General features: G+C 41.8%; 2 protein-coding genes across 8 annotated transcripts in view; one reads left to right on the top strand and one right to left on the bottom strand.

Moving 5' to 3' along the window:
* SH3BGRL2 (SH3 domain binding glutamate rich protein like 2) overlaps positions 1-19114 on the top strand; it is a 61618-nt gene that overhangs the window by 22250 nt on the left and 20254 nt on the right. The window contains exon 2 of the mRNA XM_077750274.1: positions 17339-17524. Coding sequence (XP_077606400.1) covers positions 17339-17524 — 186 coding nt within the window. The remainder of the gene's footprint in view (positions 1-17338; positions 17525-19114) is intronic.
* LOC144220120 (uncharacterized) overlaps positions 14461-19114 on the bottom strand; it is a 54394-nt gene continuing 49740 nt past the window's right edge. For 6 of the 7 annotated variants that reach the window (XR_013331627.1, XR_013331629.1, XR_013331628.1 and 3 more), the window contains 2 exons: positions 16808-17021; positions 14461-14662 (listed from right to left, as the gene is read on the bottom strand). The gene's annotated coding sequence lies outside the window, so the exon portion shown is untranslated. Of the gene's footprint in view, positions 14663-16807; positions 17022-18140; positions 18163-19114 lie in introns of those variants that run through there. The other variant, XR_013331631.1, reaches the window with a different exon arrangement.

The raw sequence follows: 19114 nt of genomic DNA, 5'->3' as shown, positions 1-19114 counted from the left end.
TATATAAAGAGAATCATACAATATATGGTCCTTTATGAGTCACTTCTTTCATTGAGCATGTTTTCAAGGTTTGTCCGTGTTGTGGCATGTGTCAGTACTTCATTTATTTTTATGGCCAAATAATACTCAATTCTGTGGATATGTAATGCAAATTCCTGAGCCCTACCAGAACTTTACTGAATGAGAAACTTTGAAGTTGACTTCCTTTCCACAATCTGGCCTTTAAAAAATTTTTTTTTTAAATTAATGTTTCTTTTTTCTTGAGATAGAGAGAGACAGAGTGTGAGCAGGGGAGGGACAGAGATAGAGGGACACACAGAATCTGTAGCTGGCTCTAGGCTCAGGGCTGTTAACGAAGAGCATGAAGTGGGGGTCGAACCCACGAACCGCAAGATCATGACCTGAGCCGAAGTCCCATGCTTAACCAGCTGACCCACCTAGGATCCCCCTCAGTCGGTTTTGCAAGTGTTCCAGGTGATCTAGATGTATGTATGGGTTGAGAGCCATTACTGCAGGAGGAGCGGGGAGGGGCATGAGGCTGGAGAGGTGGGCCTTGTGGGCCTGGGCATGGAAGTTTCCTTTTATCTCAAGGATAATGGGAAGCTACTGAGAGGATTTTAAACAGAGGTATGAAACCATTAGGTTTCTACTTTAATGAAAATGGTAGCTTCTTTGTGAAAAGTGGTTTGGCTAAGGAAATCTAGCTAAGACAAGGTACAGGAAGTTGTAGATGAGAGACGAGGGCTTGGTATGAGCTAGTGGGAGTGAAAATGGAGAAATGTGGATGGGTTCAAGAAAAAATTTGAAAGCAAAAAGGCCGTGACTTGATTAATTGCATCATCAGGGATCATGAAAGATGATGTCCAGGTTTCTGTGTTGGGCAGGTAAGTGGGTGGTGGTACCATCACTAAGATCTTGTAGATTTTCTGATTTTCTAAAATGTGAGAAAATCTTTTTTTAAAACTCTTTTTTTAAATGTTTTATTTATTTGGGGGGGGGGGCAGCGTGAGCAGGGGAGGGTCAGAGAGAGAGGGAGATACAGAATCTGAAGCAAGCTCCAGGCTCCGAGCTAGCTGTCAGCACAGAGCCCTACGCGTGGCCCAAACCCACGAACCGTGAGATCATGACCTGAGCTGAAGTCGGATGCTCAACTGACTGAGCCACCCAGGTGCCCCTAAAATGTGAGAAAATCTTAAGCACCCATTCCTTCCCCTAGAATCTGTCCTTCCCACAAGCCCCAGAGACAACATATCAGATGGCATTTGAGTATATACTATATGGAAAATTCCCTTGAGAGATGTGCCACACACGAGAACCATGCGTGACATTAATATGTATTAATGTGTGTGTAGTTCTACAAAAGGTATAAAATGTCTGAGAAGGTAGAATCTAAAGATATAACCAAGGTGTTTGGATTCAGATATGAAGAAGTCTTGCCAAGCAAGGTTAATTTGCATAATTTAGGGAAAAGAGATGATGAGAAGAGATTTCAGGCTACATTCACATCTCAAAGTGCCTAGGATGTTGGCACTATAACCTAGTTCTGAAGTTCTCTGGCTGGAAGGCGGCATGTGTGATCCAGTGTACCTCAAGATTCCAGGATTCTGGAGGTGAGAGGCCTGGAAATCTAAGGGTGTGGCACTGTATAGCTGTCTTTCTATGATGTTTATCAAAAGCCAATGAGGAATTGTAAAGTTCTGAAACCGTAGTGATATATGCTTGAGAAGAACACTCTTGTCCGCCATTAGAAGGGTCGCAGTGGGTAGGACAGTAAATTTCTGGGAGGTATGGCCAGCAGCAGAATAGGGACTTTAGAAATGGGGAGAAATAGGGGCGCCTGCGTGGCTTAGTTGGTTAAGTGTCCGACTTTCGCTTAGGTCATGATCTCGCAGTTCGTGGGTTCAGGCCCCGCGTCGGGCTCTGTGCTGACTGCCAGCTCAGAGCCTGGAGCCTGTTTCAGTCTGTGACTCCCTCTCTCTCTGACCCTCCCCTGCTCACGCTGTCTCTCTCTCTCTCTCCTAGAAATAAGTAAAACATTAAAAAAAAAAAAGAAATGGGGAGAAATAGGCAAGGTAGGAGGAGGAGTAGAATTTGCAGGACTTGGCAGCTGAAGGAGAGAAAGGAGGTGATGACTTCACAGTTACTAGGAAACTGGAGGAAGCTCTGGCTGTTGGAGCTCTTGATGGAGCAGTCGTGGAGAGGGAGGGGGGCTGGGAAAGACACTGGTTTAGTTTCTTAACATGAACAAGTAATTGTGTGGGATGAAACATGTAAGCATGGTTTTGAAAAATAAAGTTAGTAAGCTTGAGGTGGCAGATTTTATAGACTTTTAAATTTTAGTTCAGTCCTAGTATTGTCCTATGTCTCACTAGCCCATGATCCAGAATGTGAAAGGAGTTGACTAAGCTATTCTGGAAATACTTGTTCCCAATCAGGAAATACGTACCAGTAACGTTTTCATTTATGGTGGTTCGATCCAAGTTCATGGAAACAGTTGTCCTGCCAGGGGCAGGGCAGTGGCAACCTCTCTCTTACCTGTTCTGAATTATTTCTTTCAACTCAAGGACAGTAGACCATAAACTCTGACATCTGCCTACCTTTCAGTTAGGGAACTAAATGAAGTGATTGGATTTAATTACATATAAACTTCTTGATCTTAATTCCAAAAGAGACAACTATGACTCACAATAAAACAGTGTTTAAATTGGCATTGACCATCAGTTTAAAAATAAACATGCCAGGACTGACTTTAAGTCTGAGAGCATAGCGTGGGGACGTTTGTTAATTCTTTCCTTGGCTGAAATCTCCTGTTCTCCCTGTTCCACTTTGTCATTTTAACTTTCCCATTTCTCCTGTCAGTTCCTGTATGCAGCAGAGATGGGAAAATCAAAAAGGTTACTCTTGTGAACACACAACAATGTCAACTTATGGAACTCTGTTCTGCTTACCACAAGCCCCTGTGCAAGTGTCCTTTCTGTGCTCATCCCTTTCAGTCTGCTGTAGCCTGCTGCCCAGGCAAGGATGGGGGTATGTGCACGAGAAAATACACCCGCAAAGAGTATGCTCTACTAATGAGAAAGCGTTATGTTCATATTTAAAAGGAAATCCATTCTGGAGCGCCTGGGTGGCTTAGTCGGTTAAGCGTCCGACTTTCGCTTGGGTCATGATCTCTCAGTTCGTGGGTTCGAGCCCCGCGTCGGGCTCTGTGCTGACTGCCAGCTCAGAGCCTGGAGCCTGTTTCAGAGTCTGTGACTCCCTCTCTCTCTGACCCTCCCCTGCTCACGCTGTCTCTCTCTCTCTCCTAGAAATAAATAAAAAAAAAACATTAAAAAAAAAAAAAAAAGGAAACCCATTCTTACTAAAATGTACAGTCCCAAAGAGTGGATCCTCTGAATCAAATTTTAGAGTTCAAGCACTGGCAGTGCTGAATACTGACCCCCTGTAACTCCTACATAGGTGTCTTGTGAATGAGCTAAAGTAAGGCAGAGGCAGGCCTGGTCCAGTGCTGACACTTCCTGGACCTTCAACATATGCTTGTGAAATGAACAAATGAGGGAATCAAGGAATGAATGGAGAAAGAGAAGCCAGGTGGCTGTGGAGTTGTACTGGGTCCAGGTATCCCCAGTGATAAGTGGAATATACTTGCTAAAGAACAGAATAGAGAATGAGGTTTGTGGCCCTAGAATAAAAATTATAGTAATAGTGACTAAAATGTGTGTTGAGTTCTTTCAGTGGGCCGTGTACAACTCTGTGAGCATTATGCCATTTAGTTTTCATCACTGTCCTCTGAGGTGAATTATGATCTGCATTTCACAGATGCAGAAACTAAGGCTTTGATAAAATAAGAAACTTGTCCAAGGTGATACCAATCCGTCCCTTTCTGCCTGTCCAAGACTTTCACATGACTCAGAGCTAAGAGCCCAAATGAGGATCAGGCCACTGCCCTTGGCAACATTATCATAGTGTTCTAAGCATCATGAACAAAGTCCCGGATGAACCAGGGCCCCTCACAGACCTCAGAGCCAAGCTTGCTTTGACCAGACTTACCACCCACCTTCTTTATTCTTTACAGTGCCCCATTTTTAGTGCTGCCCAACTGAGCACAGGAGAGGCTCCCTTCATCTCATTTAATAACAGAGTATGTGGTTTTCATTTAGGTAGGTTATTTTTGTAACGACGTTAAGTTGTGGACTTGTAGGCAGTTCTCTTGTCACGCTGAGTCATCAACAAAGTGGTGTTTTGTTGATAGAAACAGGAAAGTTCAGGGAAGGGGGTGGATTGGTGGGTGGACTCTGTGACAGCATTGTTTTTGTTGTTCTGTTTTAGCCATCAAGTTTGAGGTGATGGTGAGACATTTAAGCATACATTTCCAGAAAGGCTCTGGAACTGTGGGATTGACCATTGTGAAAGAGGCCAATTTTGAAATGTAATTTTAGATATAGTTTAGATATATATTTCTAAGACTTGGAAGTAAGATTTGAAGTCGTGCAAGTATGTGATGTCTTCAAGGGCAAAAGTACTAGAATGAAGAAAAAACAGATTATAAAGGACATTGCCCAGACTTTAGGATTTCTCTTTTGCCAGATTTGAGTGTATAAGTATATGCTTATATTCCTGTCTTTCCTGAATCTAGATTTGGTACCATGTCTTGTTTATGTTAACTCAGAAAATATATTAGCAGTATAGTGTGCTGCTGTATTTACAGTGAGGCTCAGGTTAGATTTTTCTATATCAGTCTGGTAACTTTTCTACTTCCAGGCATGCTAGAATGCTTCTAGGCAAAAAAAAAAAAAATAACAAGATTTAAGTCATGCTTTTAGAAAGTATGGGGAGATTTTTTTTCCCTCTATTTTTGCTGGTTTTGCAAGATATAAATTTGTAAACTGACTTTTAAAAACTAGCATAAGAAAAAAAGGCACTAAAAAATTAGAATAATAGAATTTAATATTTCTCAAATGTTTGGAGCAGAGATTTGCCTTCTGGCTTAGGAGTTATTTAGAGTGTTATAAAGACTTACACATTATAATCTTGTGTGCATGCACATGCACATTTCTCCTGGTCCCTACGGTTTTTTTTCCTTTAAGTTTATTTATTTATTTTGAGAGAGAGAGAGCAGGAACAGGGGAGGGGCAGAGAGAGAGAGAGTCCGAAGCAGCCTTCACGCCATCAGTGCAGAGCCAGACACAGAACTCACGAACTGTGAGATCATGACCTGAGCTGAAATCAAGAGTCAGACGTTTAACTGACTGAGCTACCAGGTACCCCTCGTCCGGGCCCCACAATTTTTTTAATGCAGTAGTCTGTGAAGTTTTTTGATCACATACCCCAATNTACGTGCAAACATATGGTATTTGTCCTTCTCTGCCTGACTTATTTCGCTCAGCATAATAATAATTTAAAAATTCTTTGAGGGGCACCTGAGCGGCTCAGTCAGTTAAGCATCTGACTCAGGCTCAGGTCATGATCTCACGGTTTGTGGGTTCCATCCCCGTGTTGTGCCATGTGCTGACAGCTGGGAGCCCGGAGCCTCCTTCAGATTCTGTGTGTCTCTCTGCCCCTCCCCTGCTCATGTGCATGCTCGCGCGCGCGCTCTCTCTCTCTCTCTCTCAAAAATAAACATTAAAAAAGTTTTTTTCATTCTTTGAGCACATTTCCCCAATTTGTGTATATTTTAAATAAATGCTGTGTATATGCTAGTATACTAATAAAAGATGTAAGTAAAAAAATGTCCACAAAATAGCAATAACTGTCATGGGCACAGTTCAAACAATATTATTAATTTTATCTTTTAATGATAAAAAATTTAGTTTTCTCCCATTAAAAACAGTTTTTCTTAGTGAGAACAGTGGAAGCTAACAATCAATGCTACAATTTGCTGGTCTGCTTTAACAGTTGTCATTGTTGAAGAGGTAACTCCCCCAAAATACGTGGATGTTGATGGAGGATGAGCATCATTATAATTAAAGAACAGTGGTAATCATTTTTCTGATTCCATTCATCAGTCATGCAAAAGTTGTTAATTTTTTTAAGTTTATTTATTTTTATTTATTTATTTTTAAAATATTTTTATTTATTTATTTTTTATTTTTTTTATTTCTAGGAGAGAGAGAGAGAGAGACAGCGTGAGCAGGGGAGGGTCAGAGAGAGAGGGAGTCACAAACTGAAACAGGCTCCAGGCTCTGAGCTGGCAGTCAGCACAGAGCCCGAAGCGGGGCCCGAACTGATGAACCGCGAGATGATGACCCAAGCGAAAGTCGGACGCTCAACCGACTAAGCCACCCAGGTGCCCCAGTTTATTTATTTATTTTGAGAGAGAGAGAGTGAGCACAAACAGGGGAAGGACAGAAGAGAGAGGCTCCCTGGCAGGCTCTGTGCTTTCAGTGGGGCTTGAACCCACAAACCATGAGATCATGACCTGAGCTGAAACCAGAGTCAGATGTGTAACTGACTGAGCCACCCAGGTACTGCAAGTTTTCTTTTTTAATAAAAAAAAATCCTTAGAACACACTTAAATTTCCAATGGTAGGATAATGTTCTAAACATTAGAATAAGTACTTAATAGAATTTATGCACTAAGATAACTCTGGAGATTATAAAAACAAAATATTTGTAATAAAACTGAAATATCTGACCCCGAATGTGTATGTTATTATGTCAACTATATAAAGTATATTTCTAAATGTTGTGTCCTTGGAAGGCACTATCAGAAATAATTACTTCAGGATGATGAGATTAAGGGGTTTTTTTAATAAAAAAATTCTTAAATTGAAAAGATGACTTACAAAAACAGAAAAAAGAAACTAATGCAAATTGGTTAAGAAAACACGAAAAATGTTGACTGATTCAAAAGCAAATATGTTAAAAGTGTTTATTCAAACTCAATAATGTTTCTGTGTTTAGTATAAACATACTGAGTGCCTGTTGAGAACCAGGGACTGTGCTAATGATGCATAGGTGAAAAAGCACAAATTTTTCCATCATTAGAGTTTTATTGCTTTAATTTACAACATATAATACTGGTTGTTTCAGCAAGCGTCCTGTATTTCAGAATCCATCTCTTTCTGACACTCTGATTCTTTAAAACTCAGGTTTCAACCTCTTGCTAGACAGCCTCTCGTATTGCTGCCTTTGGCTTGATAACCTGGTATTTGCTTTCTAGTAAAATAAACTGCAATGGACCCAGATGCACAGTACTTTATGTGTAACCTCTTGTTTAGTTCAACAGTGTTAGAATGTTGACGGTTAGCAGTTGGCTTACTGGGGTTTATTCTACACCCTGCCCTGCTCCCCAACAATGAAACCATGGGAGTGCGTGTTCTAGTTAGGAATGTATTCACCTGCACGTAGGGGAGGACATGGCTAACGTGATCTTAAAAGAACAGAAGTTTTCTCTCTTTGTAAGTCTGGATGCTGATTTGTTCAGGGTATGTGTTTCTAGGATTCTCTTGGCCTTTTCCTGATGCTTACTTGCTCATGGTGGAAAAGCTGCCTCCACATCTCTAACCCACACACTGAGGTTCCAGGCAGGAAGGAGGAAGGGCAGGGACAAAGGGCCTAATATCTGAATCCATCTGCTTGAGCAGGAGAGCAAAGCCTTGACCAGAGGCGTTACCCAGCAGACTTTGGCTCACACCTCAGGGGCCAGAACTGGGTCATAGGGCTGCCCAGATGGAACTTTGGTTTTCCGGCCTTCACAGAAGAGAGGTAACTGGTCCAGTGTCTGCCATAATACTTTCTGCCATTTGCATTCTCTTTATGACAGTATAATGCCTAGTGAGTCTGACAGTGAGGTGTTAAAGAATTTGCCATGAAACTATGTATCTTTGAGATACCCTGCTTAATTTCTGGAAGCTCCAAGGGTCTTTGACAAGGGAAAGGTCATCAATCCCTTTCTTGCTCTGTAGTGGAAAGGCATTGTCTTAGAGCCATCTCTCGGCTCCTCCTTAGTCCAGTCCCTCCATTGTAAGTAGTGTTGTTCTAAGAAAATTTTTACTTTTTGTTTTCCTTCCTCTGCCTTTGACTTTTTCTATGTGAGATACATAAAAGGTCCAATTGAGTCCTACCTCTGCCTTAAGTCAGAAAAAAGAAAAAGTGTGTATTTGAAGTGTGAAAGTAAGTGAAATGAAGAACTGTTACATTGAATACCTAAAGCCTTTGAAAGTACCCAGAAGTCACTTCATGCTTTTGGCGGAGGGCCCCATCTAGGGCCAAGAAAGAAAAGCTCATGTGTTTGAATGAACGGAACAGTTTAGCAAGTGCCTGCTATTGCTTAGCTCTTTCTGTAGCTGATCCTCCCAGTGAACTTATGCAAAAAAATACTGGGTCCATTTCACAGATTTGGCAACTCACGCTGAGAGAAAGCTTTGTAATTTCTCCAAGGCTACCCAACTGATAGGGCCAGGATTAAAACCCAGATAGTCTAACTCACAAATACACTCTCCCCTCCCGACCCCCCAGTTTTCCTTGCTGTCATCCATCTGTACTTCATTTGCCTTTAAATTTGCTTTCCCACAATTGTGCACATTAAATCTCAATTAGAGGAAAAACTGTCTTATTCAAATTGATTATTTCTTGTTATTTGCTAGTGGCTCCCAAGGTCCCAAGGTGCAGCAACAGCTGTGTATACCACAGAATTCAAACATGACCAGACACGCCTGGAAACATATGGAAGGATTCTTCTGGAAGGGGCTACTTAATTACATAAATTAACTGTCAGCCATCTGGGAAAGAACTAATCTGACAAGAAGACAGAGTGGAGGAGTGCAAGTTTAGTTAAAAGTGTCACAGAGTAGGGGTAAATCTAAATCACGTACAACGTAATTTATTTAGCCTGTCCCCTGATCCAGTCCCTAGGGGTTCCTGAAGCCAGGAGGTTGCCAGTGAAAGAGCTACAAACATCTTCACTAAGATTTTCACGGGTCACTGAGTGTTCATGCCAGGTCAGCCAATTCAGCAGCACCAGCCCAGACAGTTTATCAGCCAGGCGCCTGTGGGGGTGGGTCACCAGGGCTTGGGTGCAGACTTTGGGGTCTTCAGCAGATCTGGGTCACACAGGAATTTGGAGCTGAAAGGTTAAAAGTTCATTGTCTTTGTTTGGGCTGCTGTCACAAAACTGATTAGGGAGCTTATAAACAACATAAGTTTATTTCTTACAGTTCTGAAGGCCAGAGGTCCAAGATCAGGTTGCCAGCACGGTTGGGTTCTGGAAAAGCCCTCTTCTGGCAGACTGCAAATTCCTTGCTGTGCCCTCACGTGGTGGAAAGGGGCAGGGATGTTCTCGGGTCTCTTTTATAAGGACATGAATCCCATTCATGAAGGTCTTGTCTTCAGAAACTAGTCACCTTCCATAGCCCCCACCTTGTAATACTGTCACCTTGGAGGTTAGGTTTCAACATGTGAATTTTGAGGGGAACGCATTCAGACCATTTACTGAAGCAGCCGAAACAAGATGGCTGCCTCGAAGCTTGCTTCAGAGCTGCTGGAGATACTGGGGGAAGGGGTGGGGGTGGTAGAATCCCATCGTGGCAGTTGAAAGCAGAGTCAGGGAAATACTGATGTATTTGCTTAGTTCTCAATTGCCATCAATTTGCAAATCTATCAAAGTTTTTAAAAATATTTTATTTATTTCTGAGAGAGAAAGAGAGACAGCGTGAGCAGGGGAGGGTCAGAGAGAGAGGGAGACACAGAATCTGAAACAGGCTCCAGGCTCTGAGCTGGCTGTCAGCACAGAGCCCGATGCCGGGCTCGAACCCACTAACTGTGAAATCATGACCTGAGCCGAAGTCGGACGCTTTAACTGACTGAGCTACCCAGGTGCCCCTCAACAGTTTAATTAAAACATTTGGGCCAAACAAAACACTACTTTATGCACTTGCAATTTTTAAAATTAACTGACAACAGCATTTATTTAAACATATAGTCACATACAACTTTCTTCAATATCATGGTCATTGTTAAAGGAATGCGTTTTTCACATTCAGGGTCTATAGATTGTTCTGAATTATTTAGGCAATTTACAGTTACATGTAGCATCCTAAACACTTTGCTTTTTAAAATCATACAGCTTTAGCATTAATTGAGAAATATTAGCATTTGATCTACATTCCTTTTTGGCTAAACTTCAGTTACATTTGTTCCTAAATTAAATTACCAACTAAGTTTGATCTCTTGAACATCACCCGGAAATCTTTGATGTTCGGGGTTGGGGTGATAATTCTTTAATCATCCATTCAGTTAATATTTACTGAAGGCCTCCTGAATTGCCAGTCTCTGTGCTTACAGAATTGACAGTGTGGAGAGAGAGATGAGCATAAAATCAAGGGCACAGATAAATAAATAAGATTGTAATAGATTCAGACAATAGAACTTCAGCTAAGGTGGTTGGAGAGGACTCTCCCAGGAGGCCATACGTAAGGTAGATGATGAGAGAACCAACATTGCTGAGTCAGGATGAAGCCTTCCTGTCAAGCCAGCCCTTCTGTGTGTGAAGATCCTGTCTATTCGGTAACAACTGTTTGGTGAGTGTCTGCTACATGCCAGGCACTATTCTAGGCGCTGGAGATACAGCAGTGAACAGAATAGCAGACAACATCCCTTACCCTGTGGAATTTATATTCTATTAGGGGACATAGAGAAAGAAAGACTGAAAAGAAAGAAAAAAACTGAAAACACCACTAGTATGTCAGATGCTAAGTGTTATGGTGAAAAATGAAGCCTTGAAGGGAAGTTGCCAGTTGGGGAGGGTGTGTATGTGTGTGGAGTGCCACTGGTAAAAATGTTAAATCTCGTTGTCAGGGAAGGCCTCGCTAAGAGATTGAACTTTGAGCCAGAAACGGAGATCTTTGGTCTAGCCCAGGGCTGGCACACTTAGTTTGTAAAGGACAGACTTTTGAGGTTTGGGGAACCACGTGGCCTCTGTTGCCGCACTCAGCCCTGCCTTTCTGGGGCCAAAGCAGCCACAGTCAGTATGGAAATGAGTGGGTATGGCCGTCCTCCAATACAGCTTTATTTATGGACACTGGAATTTGTATTTAATGTATTTTTTACATGTCATGAGATACTATTAGTTTTCTTTCTTTTCCAACCCTATTTAAAAGTATCCCATTTTAGGCCATGGTCCATACAAAACCTCTTGTGAGCTAGACCTAGCCTGTGGGCCACAGTTTGCCTTCCCATGATCTAGCCCTCAGAGATTTCCAAGTACTTATTCCCTTTGGTTGCTTTGGATGATGTGTAATGGTGTGTGTTTGGATAACAAAATAAAATCTAACCCTCATGCTGTTGTAGATATCTTCCTGTTTGGGGTCCAACAACTGTTTTTTTTTTCTCCCTCTCACCCCCAGTGGTGGTTTTATGAAGAAAATAATGAAAATCCATATTTATTCAGTGACACATATTCATTTCATTTAAATTTTTGTCTTACAGCTTTTATTTCTAGGCTCTGCTATGCAGTCATAGCTTTTATTTTCAATCCATCATACTATAGTATTTCTGAAGACATTTTAAGTAGCAGTTAAGAATTTCTTCAGGTGGCATTGCGTTTGGGTGCAAGCTATAGAAAAACTTGATAGAGTGGCTTAAGCAATTAAGAGTTTATTTGTCTAATACAGAAAGGTTTAGGGTGGGCTGCTCAAGACTGGTGTGGTGGCTGTAAAATATCATCAAGGACCCAAGCTCCTGTCTTTCTGCTTGACCATCCTTAGCATATGGTGTTTGTTTTCACATTTGCAAAATGGCTTTTGCACCTCCAGGCACCATGTCTGCATTTTGGCAAGAGGAGAGAGGACATATTGGGCTTTGTGGTTTTATTCATTAAGTGGAGCCTTCACGAAAACATCTGCCTTCTGTTTCGTTCTGTGTCATGATCCCTGGCTGCAGAGAAGTCTGGATAAAACAAGTTTTTGTAGCAGAGCACATAGCTTTCCTAAACAATACCAGCCTTCTATGATTAAGAAAGAAAGGGAGATTGGGGTACCTGGGCGGCCCAGTCACTTAAGTGCCTACTTCTGCTTAGGTCACAATCTTACGGTGAGTTCGAGCCCCGTGTCGGACTCTGCTGACATCTCGGAGCCTGGAACCTGCTTCAGATTCTGTCTCCCTCTTTCTTTGCCCCTCCTGGGCTCGTGCTCTCTCTCTTTCTCTCAAAAAATAAAACGTTAAAAAAAAAAAAAAGGGAAATTGGCTACTAGGTAAAAAACTAGCATTATCTTCCATGGCTTCTAAGTGTGTTAAAAAAACAAAAAACAAAACAAAACAAACACCCCCTGAGTTATAGGTTATCTTCCACTCATCGCTAAATTGACAGGGTGAAGGCAGCAACTGTTGCCCCACAGTTAACGTCTCTCCCGCTTGCTCTTCAAATGCCTTTTGATATTGATTTAAGGTGCATTTTGTTTCAGGATAGTTGAAATGTGGGGAGGAAAAAGCCCTTTGAGTCAAGGAAATGATGGTATATGTTATTGTTACTTGAACTCTGGGTTGATGCCAGCACATGCAGCGTCCCTGGCAGCTTCCTGTTGCCACATGGGAAGCCTTTCTATTACCTGGGGTCCCACCCAGCAGTTCTCTCTCTTCACCCAAGTCCCTGCCACCTAAGCCTGGGCTCCCACAGTTCCAGGCCACGTTCACCTCCGCAGGTTTTTTTTTTTTTTAACTTTTTTAATGTTTTATTTCTGAGAAAGAGAGAGAGAGAGACAGCATGTGCAGGGAGGGACCGAGAGAGGGTGAGATACAGAATCTGAAGCAGGCTCCAGGCTCTGAGCTGTCAGCACAGAGCCTGACGCGGGGCTTGAACCCATGAACCGTGAGATCGTGACCATGAGATCACAACCTGAGCTGAAGTCAGAAGCTTAACCACCCAGCTGAGCCACCCAGGCACCCCCACCTCAGCAGATCTTAAAATAGCTCCTGGTGTCCACTCGTGACTCCTCTTCCTTCCTAATACTAATGCCACAGATACCCACTTGAAAACTTGCTTCTCTGGGTTAAATTTTCCGCTTTGTTTATTTGAGTGATTTGCTGTAGTATTGGTTAATTTTCTGTGGCCTTAGCCCTTTTTTTAAAAAAAAAATTATTTTTCATCATTTGGCCTTTCTTCGAAGTGTGAGTAAACATAGAGGCCAAGGAGCAACAACGTGCTCTGAGTCCTGGGGCTTCATGTCCTGTTGGAAAACCCGATTTATATAAAACACCACATCTCTATGGCTACATACTAACTACTGTTCCCTTCTATGTGAAGCTCTCTTTCTCTATGTAATTTTCTTCTATTTAATCTTTTGAATATTGACATATTCACACTATTCAAAAAAGTTTACAGTTTACACATGAAGAAAGCTAAGACTTTTGTTCCCATTTTTTCTCCGTCACCCCAGTCCCTATTTCCCTAGCTCCCAAGCAACTATTTCTGTTAGTTTTTTTATATAACCTTCAAGAGCTTATTTTAATATAAGTACGAATGTATTCCTTTATTTCTCTATTTTTAAAAAATGTTCCGAGTCTATGCCCAATTCTGTTCCTTGTGTTTTTTTCACTTACTAATCTATCTTGGAGATCTTTTCATAGCAGTGTTAAGAGTACTCTCAATTCCTCCTGGGGCGCCTGGGCACCTCAGTCGGTTAAGCATCTGACTTCAGCTCAGGTCATGATCTCACAGTCTGTGGGTTCGAGCCCCGCGTTGGGCTCTGTGCTGACAGCTAGCTCAGGGCCTGGAGCCTGTTTCAGATTCTGTGTCTCCCTCTCTTTGCCTCTCCCCCGCTCGCTCTGTCTCTGTCTCTGTCTCTGTCTCTCTCTCTCAAAATAAAATGAAGACTTAAAGAAAATTAAAAAAAAAAAAAAGAACTCCTCCTTTTTTCTTTTTAAGTTGCATAGTATTAAAGTGATCTCTTTGAAACCCAAACCTGGTCATGCCTCCCTTGCTTTCCTCTTTTAAAACAGAGATATAATTATTTACATTTTATTCTCTGTATGCTGTCAGTTCTCACCATTATTAGTAACTGCCCTTTGCTTCTTGAGCATTGTTGGTGTGTAATGATGCATTTTAATTTTTTTTTTTTTTTTACTTTAGAGAGTTCAGGAGTGTATGTCTGAGTGGGGAGGTACAGAGAGGGAGGGAGGTGGCAGGGAGAGAGAGAGAGAGAGAGAGAGAGAGAGAATCCCAAGGAGGCTCCATGCTCAGCTCACAGCTCAGTGTGGGGTTCAGTCCCGTGACCCTGGGATCATGACTGGAGCTGAAATCAAGAGCAGGATGCTCCACTGACTGAGCCACACAGGAGCCCTTTGACTTTTTTTTTTTTTTTTGAAACAGCAACCAATTTGTTTCTCTCCCCCTGCCTCAATTTTTTTGGAGATATAATTGACATATAATATTGTATAAGTATAAGGTATATAATAGGATGATGCAATATTTGTATATATTGTGAAATGATTACTATAATTAGGTTAATTGACACATCATTCATCTCACATTGTTTGAATTTTAATATTCTGTGATACATCTTTCAGATACTGGCTGTAAGGAGGGAGGGGTGTTGAGACACGGACATTTTCATACATTGCTAATGAGAACATATTGACAAGGACTTGTTGAAAAGCAGTTAGCACTGGTCCACCAGGAGCCTGAAGAAGCCTCTGTCCTTTGATCTGAGTTCATTCATAGGGCTTTGTCCTAAAATAGTATTGAGAGATATAGTCAAATATTTTTTTTTTATAGTTTATTGTCAAATTAGTTTCCACATAACACTCAGTGCTCATCCCCAAAGTGCCCTCCTCCATGCCCATCCCCCCCTCCCCCCCACATCCATCAGTCCTCAGTTTTTGTCAGCATTCAAGAGTCTCTCATGGTTTGCCTCTCTCCCTTTCCCCCACCATTTCCGCCCTTCTTCTCCCCCTTGTTCCTCCGTCAAGTTCCTCCTAATCCTCCTATACGTGCAAACATATGATATTTGTCCTTCTCTGCCTTATAGTCAAATATTTTTAAATAATGATGTTGACCACGTGATCTCTGGTGCTAAAAGTTGCAAATATGCCTACTAGCAATAATTGAATAGTAGTTAACTGAAAACATCTACATGATACATTGCTAGGCAGATATAAAAATTCATGCTTTTAAAAAAAAAGTGCTTATTTGAGAGACAGTGTGTGTCTATAAGAGCAAAGAAGGGGCAGAAAGAGGGAGAGAGAGAGAATGCCAAGCAGTCTCTGTGCTAAGGGGCTCAATCCCAGGAACCATGAGGTCATGACATGAGCTGAATCAAGAGTTGGATGCTTAACTGACTGAGCCACCCAGGCGCCCCTGAAAAAAATTTAATGACAGGACAGTACACAGAGTATATTCTCGAATGAAAGGGCAAGGCCCACCTCTTTTTATCGAGTGTGATCCTATGAAAGGAGTGACCAGTGAGCAGTAGGAGATTATAGTTAAGCAATAAGTGGTGTGTGTGTGTGTGTGTGTGTGTGTGTGTGTGTAGGGCTAGGAGGCTGGGATGTAGAGAAACTGTGTATGTGTCTTTGATATATCCTAGTATTAAAAGTATGTAAGTTTTAAGGTATTCATCTTTCAAGGTAGATGTGGAGGTGGAGTGGATATTATATATGTATATATATTATATGGAAAACTAAGGTTTGCCTATGTGTCAGGTTCACTTTTGATCACTCCCATGAACATTTGAAATGTGTTGGATATGTAAAGCTCTACATATGCACATTACATTCAAACCATTTCCTCTAAATAATTTTTGAAAGGATTGTGGGTAACTTTTTTGTTTGCTTGTTTTATAATTTCTAGACTCTTAAAAATGCAAATACATTGCTCTTATAATCAAAGGAGCTGAATCATGAAGGACATTGTGCTGTGCTAAGAAATGTATGTGTTCTTCCAAGGGCAGTCATTTAAGAAGGATTTTAAATAGGAGAATGACATGATTATCGTGACAAGAACACATATTAAGACCTCCATAAAATAGGTGACCAGTTTTGACCTCAGCATCAACCTTGTTTATTTGTCTTGTAGAGTTGTAAGGGGAAATTAAATAGGATGGCTAATACTTTTTTTGCAAGCCACATTTCGAAATGATAGAACTATATTTCTGCAAGTGTGTATCAGGGGAAAAAGTTGACTTTTTCAGAAATGAGAAATAGCTTGGTTCAAGAAACTAGATAATGTATCCATTTTGATTTATAACCATACACTAGCTCTCTTGTTTTCTCATATCATTGAGGGTAAAGCTATTCTATTTTGCTAGCTTTGCATTTCTGTCCATGCTAACAGTACAGTCTTCTTAGTCATTCAGACTTCAACCCAGTGATCAGAACCTCTTTGCTCATGACCTGCAACAGATTTCCTCTCAGAAGCACATGTCATTGAGGCTTTTGGGAGGAAATTGGTGGAGGCAATCAGTGTGTGAAAGTTTGTTCTTCAAGCATTTTATTTTCTAGATGAGAGGTCTTTTCTGGCAGCTGGCCCTCTCAGAATGATTCTTTTCTTTGGCCATTATAAAATTGACTTCACCATTTAGGCTGTGTTAAGTCTCTGTGTGTACATTTCCTAGAATCATTGAGAAAAAACAAGCATGTTGTCTCCTGTTTTACATGCTGTGTTTAAGATATTGAATATTGTCGCCCCATCTGAATTATTTAATATGTACCCTTAAAAAAGACTGGTAAGATTTTGAAAACCTTCAGATGTGTGTAAGGCTCTCAGGAGCACACCTGACCCCTAGTGACTGAAGAAGGAAACACGAAGATGAGAGGAACAAAGAGGGTTAAGGAACAGAGAGTTCAAAGTCAGCTGATGCTTGTTGTTTACTCTCACCTTAGAAGTGGAGAACATTTTTCTCTGGTGAATTGATGAAAGGGTGCTTTCATGATGGTGGCTGCAGCTGTGGAATACCTGAAAGAAGCTGCTGAAGGGAATAAAAATGTTGCTGCTTCTGGGAACCAAGGAAATGTCGACATCTCCGATGGCCTCTCCCTGGTTTTCTAATGGTTTCAGCAGAGGGAGCTTTCATGACTGTAAATGTCAGCTTCTGTAACGAGAGGGGCAGTGGTTTGTCCCCCTGAGAACGGAGTCCCTCACCTCATGCATAATCTGATCCTTCCAGGCCATCAGGGCTGTGCCCCAGAGTTCCGGGGAATCTAGGTGAAGAAATCATCGTGTCAGAGCTTGCCTAGACTTCGGCTGGATATTCAGTGAGTGGATGGTGCATGGTGCCTGCGAAAATTGCTGCTTGGTTTTGCATCAGTGACCTCTGACAATGAGAAATCAAGTCTAGTTCAACTTAGAAATACCTGCATATCGTTTCAGATGAGCATTTCTCCTTATTTGTTTGTCTTCTCTCTTTAGATAAAGAAGAAACAGCAGGATGTGGTTAGATTTCTGGAAGCCAACAAGATAGAGTTTGAGGAGGTGGATATCACAATGTCAGAAGAACAGAGACAATGGATGTACAAAAACATCCCCCCGGAAAAGAAGCCTGCTCAGGGCAACCCTCTGCCACCTCAGATATTTAACGGTGACCGATACTGTGGAGTAAGTAGCTAGACTGTTACCACACTGTTTCTTTGCGTGATTCAAAATACAGTTAACCTAGAGTGGCGCTGGGTTTTCTCAGTGAGGACTGTGACCTCTTCACCCTGTGCCATGCAGGTCCACAATCTAATAAAAGGATATATGAGTCCCAGGTCACAGACTGTGTGTGAATGTGAATACATACATGTCATAGTGTTCCTGTCTCTCTGTTGGGGGAAAGTGGTGGGAAGGGAAGGTGTGTGTGTGTGTGTGTGTGTGTGTTGCTCTAAATTTTAAAGCATATATGTTTTTTAAGTTTATTTTAGAGAGACAGAGAGACAGAGCGAGCAGGGGAGGGGCAAAGAGAGAGGGAGAGAGAGGATCTCAAGCGGGCTTCACACTGTCAATGCAGAGCCAGAAGCAGGACTCAGACTCATGAACCACGAGATCATGACCTGAGCCAAAATCAAGAGTTGGATGCTTAACCAAGTGAGCCACCTGGGTGCCCCTCGAAGCATTTTTTGGTTATTACCTTTTGGGGGCAGAGTGGATGGAGTAATTATTCTTGAATCTTTATCCCTCCGTAGTATAAAAAACTGCTAACAGCCGATTATAAACCAGAGTTTCTTTTTTTTTTTTTTTAATATTTTTATTTATTTCTAGGAGAGAGAGAGAGACAGTATGAGCAGGGGAGGGTCAGAGAGGGAGACACAGACTCTGAAATAGGCTCCAGGCTCTGAGCTGGCAGTCAGCACAGAGCCCGACACGGGGCTCGAACCCACGAACTGCGAGATCATGACCTAAGCGAAAGTCGGACGCTTAATCGACTAAGCCACCCAGGCGCCCCCAGAGTTTCTTTTCTTATGCTAATGAGCCAGATCGACCATTATGAACATTGAAAATACATTATTAGGTGCCTTCCTCCTGTACGTAGTATATGAGAAGATGAAGTCACCTCTGTCTGATTATCTCTTTTCCTTCCCACTGGGTTAAGAAAAAAATAAATCGAGACATTTCTTCCTAATGAGTAGTTAAGGTTTGCCTTTTGTCATACTCTCAGTATAGAAGTAAGTATTTATTTTGGGACCTGTACTCCAGTTCTTTAGGGATGGCCTGGGGAAGGGGAAGGGCCACCAGTGCTGAGGCGCTTAAGGTGAAATAAATAGCTGGGTTGTTTAAGAGTGGAGAAAAGGGATAATAGTGCTTTTGGTACCCTGAGATGAAACCATTCCCCTGTACATAGAGAGACAGAGATAGAGATTGTGCACAGAGTTCCTACCTTCATGTCGGAGGAGAACCCTGAATGTGGCACTAGACTTAGATTTGAGCTCTTGTATTTTATGTTGGCTTTGACAACTTTGGAAAGTCATTTTTCTCTTAAAGAATCAATTTTCTTACTTTTTTTTGAAATTTTATTTTGAGAGAAAAGAGAGAGTGAGTAGCTGAGGGGGCAGAGAACGAGGAAGAGAATCTGTGCTGTCAGTGCAGAGGCTGGTGCAGGGCTCCATCCCATGAACCATGAGATCATGACCTGAGCCAAAATTGAGGGTTGGATGCTCAACTGACTGAGCCACCCAGGCATCCCTCAGTTTTCTCCTCTTGAACAAAGGA

This window comes from Crocuta crocuta, unplaced genomic scaffold, assembly GCF_008692635.1.
Source record: "Crocuta crocuta isolate KB4526 unplaced genomic scaffold, BGI_CrCroc_1.0 scaffold9, whole genome shotgun sequence".
NCBI classification, from domain to species: domain Eukaryota; kingdom Metazoa; phylum Chordata; class Mammalia; order Carnivora; family Hyaenidae; genus Crocuta; species Crocuta crocuta.
Note: the sequence above shows the minus strand (reverse complement) of the source record. Positions and strands in the feature narration are given on the sequence as shown.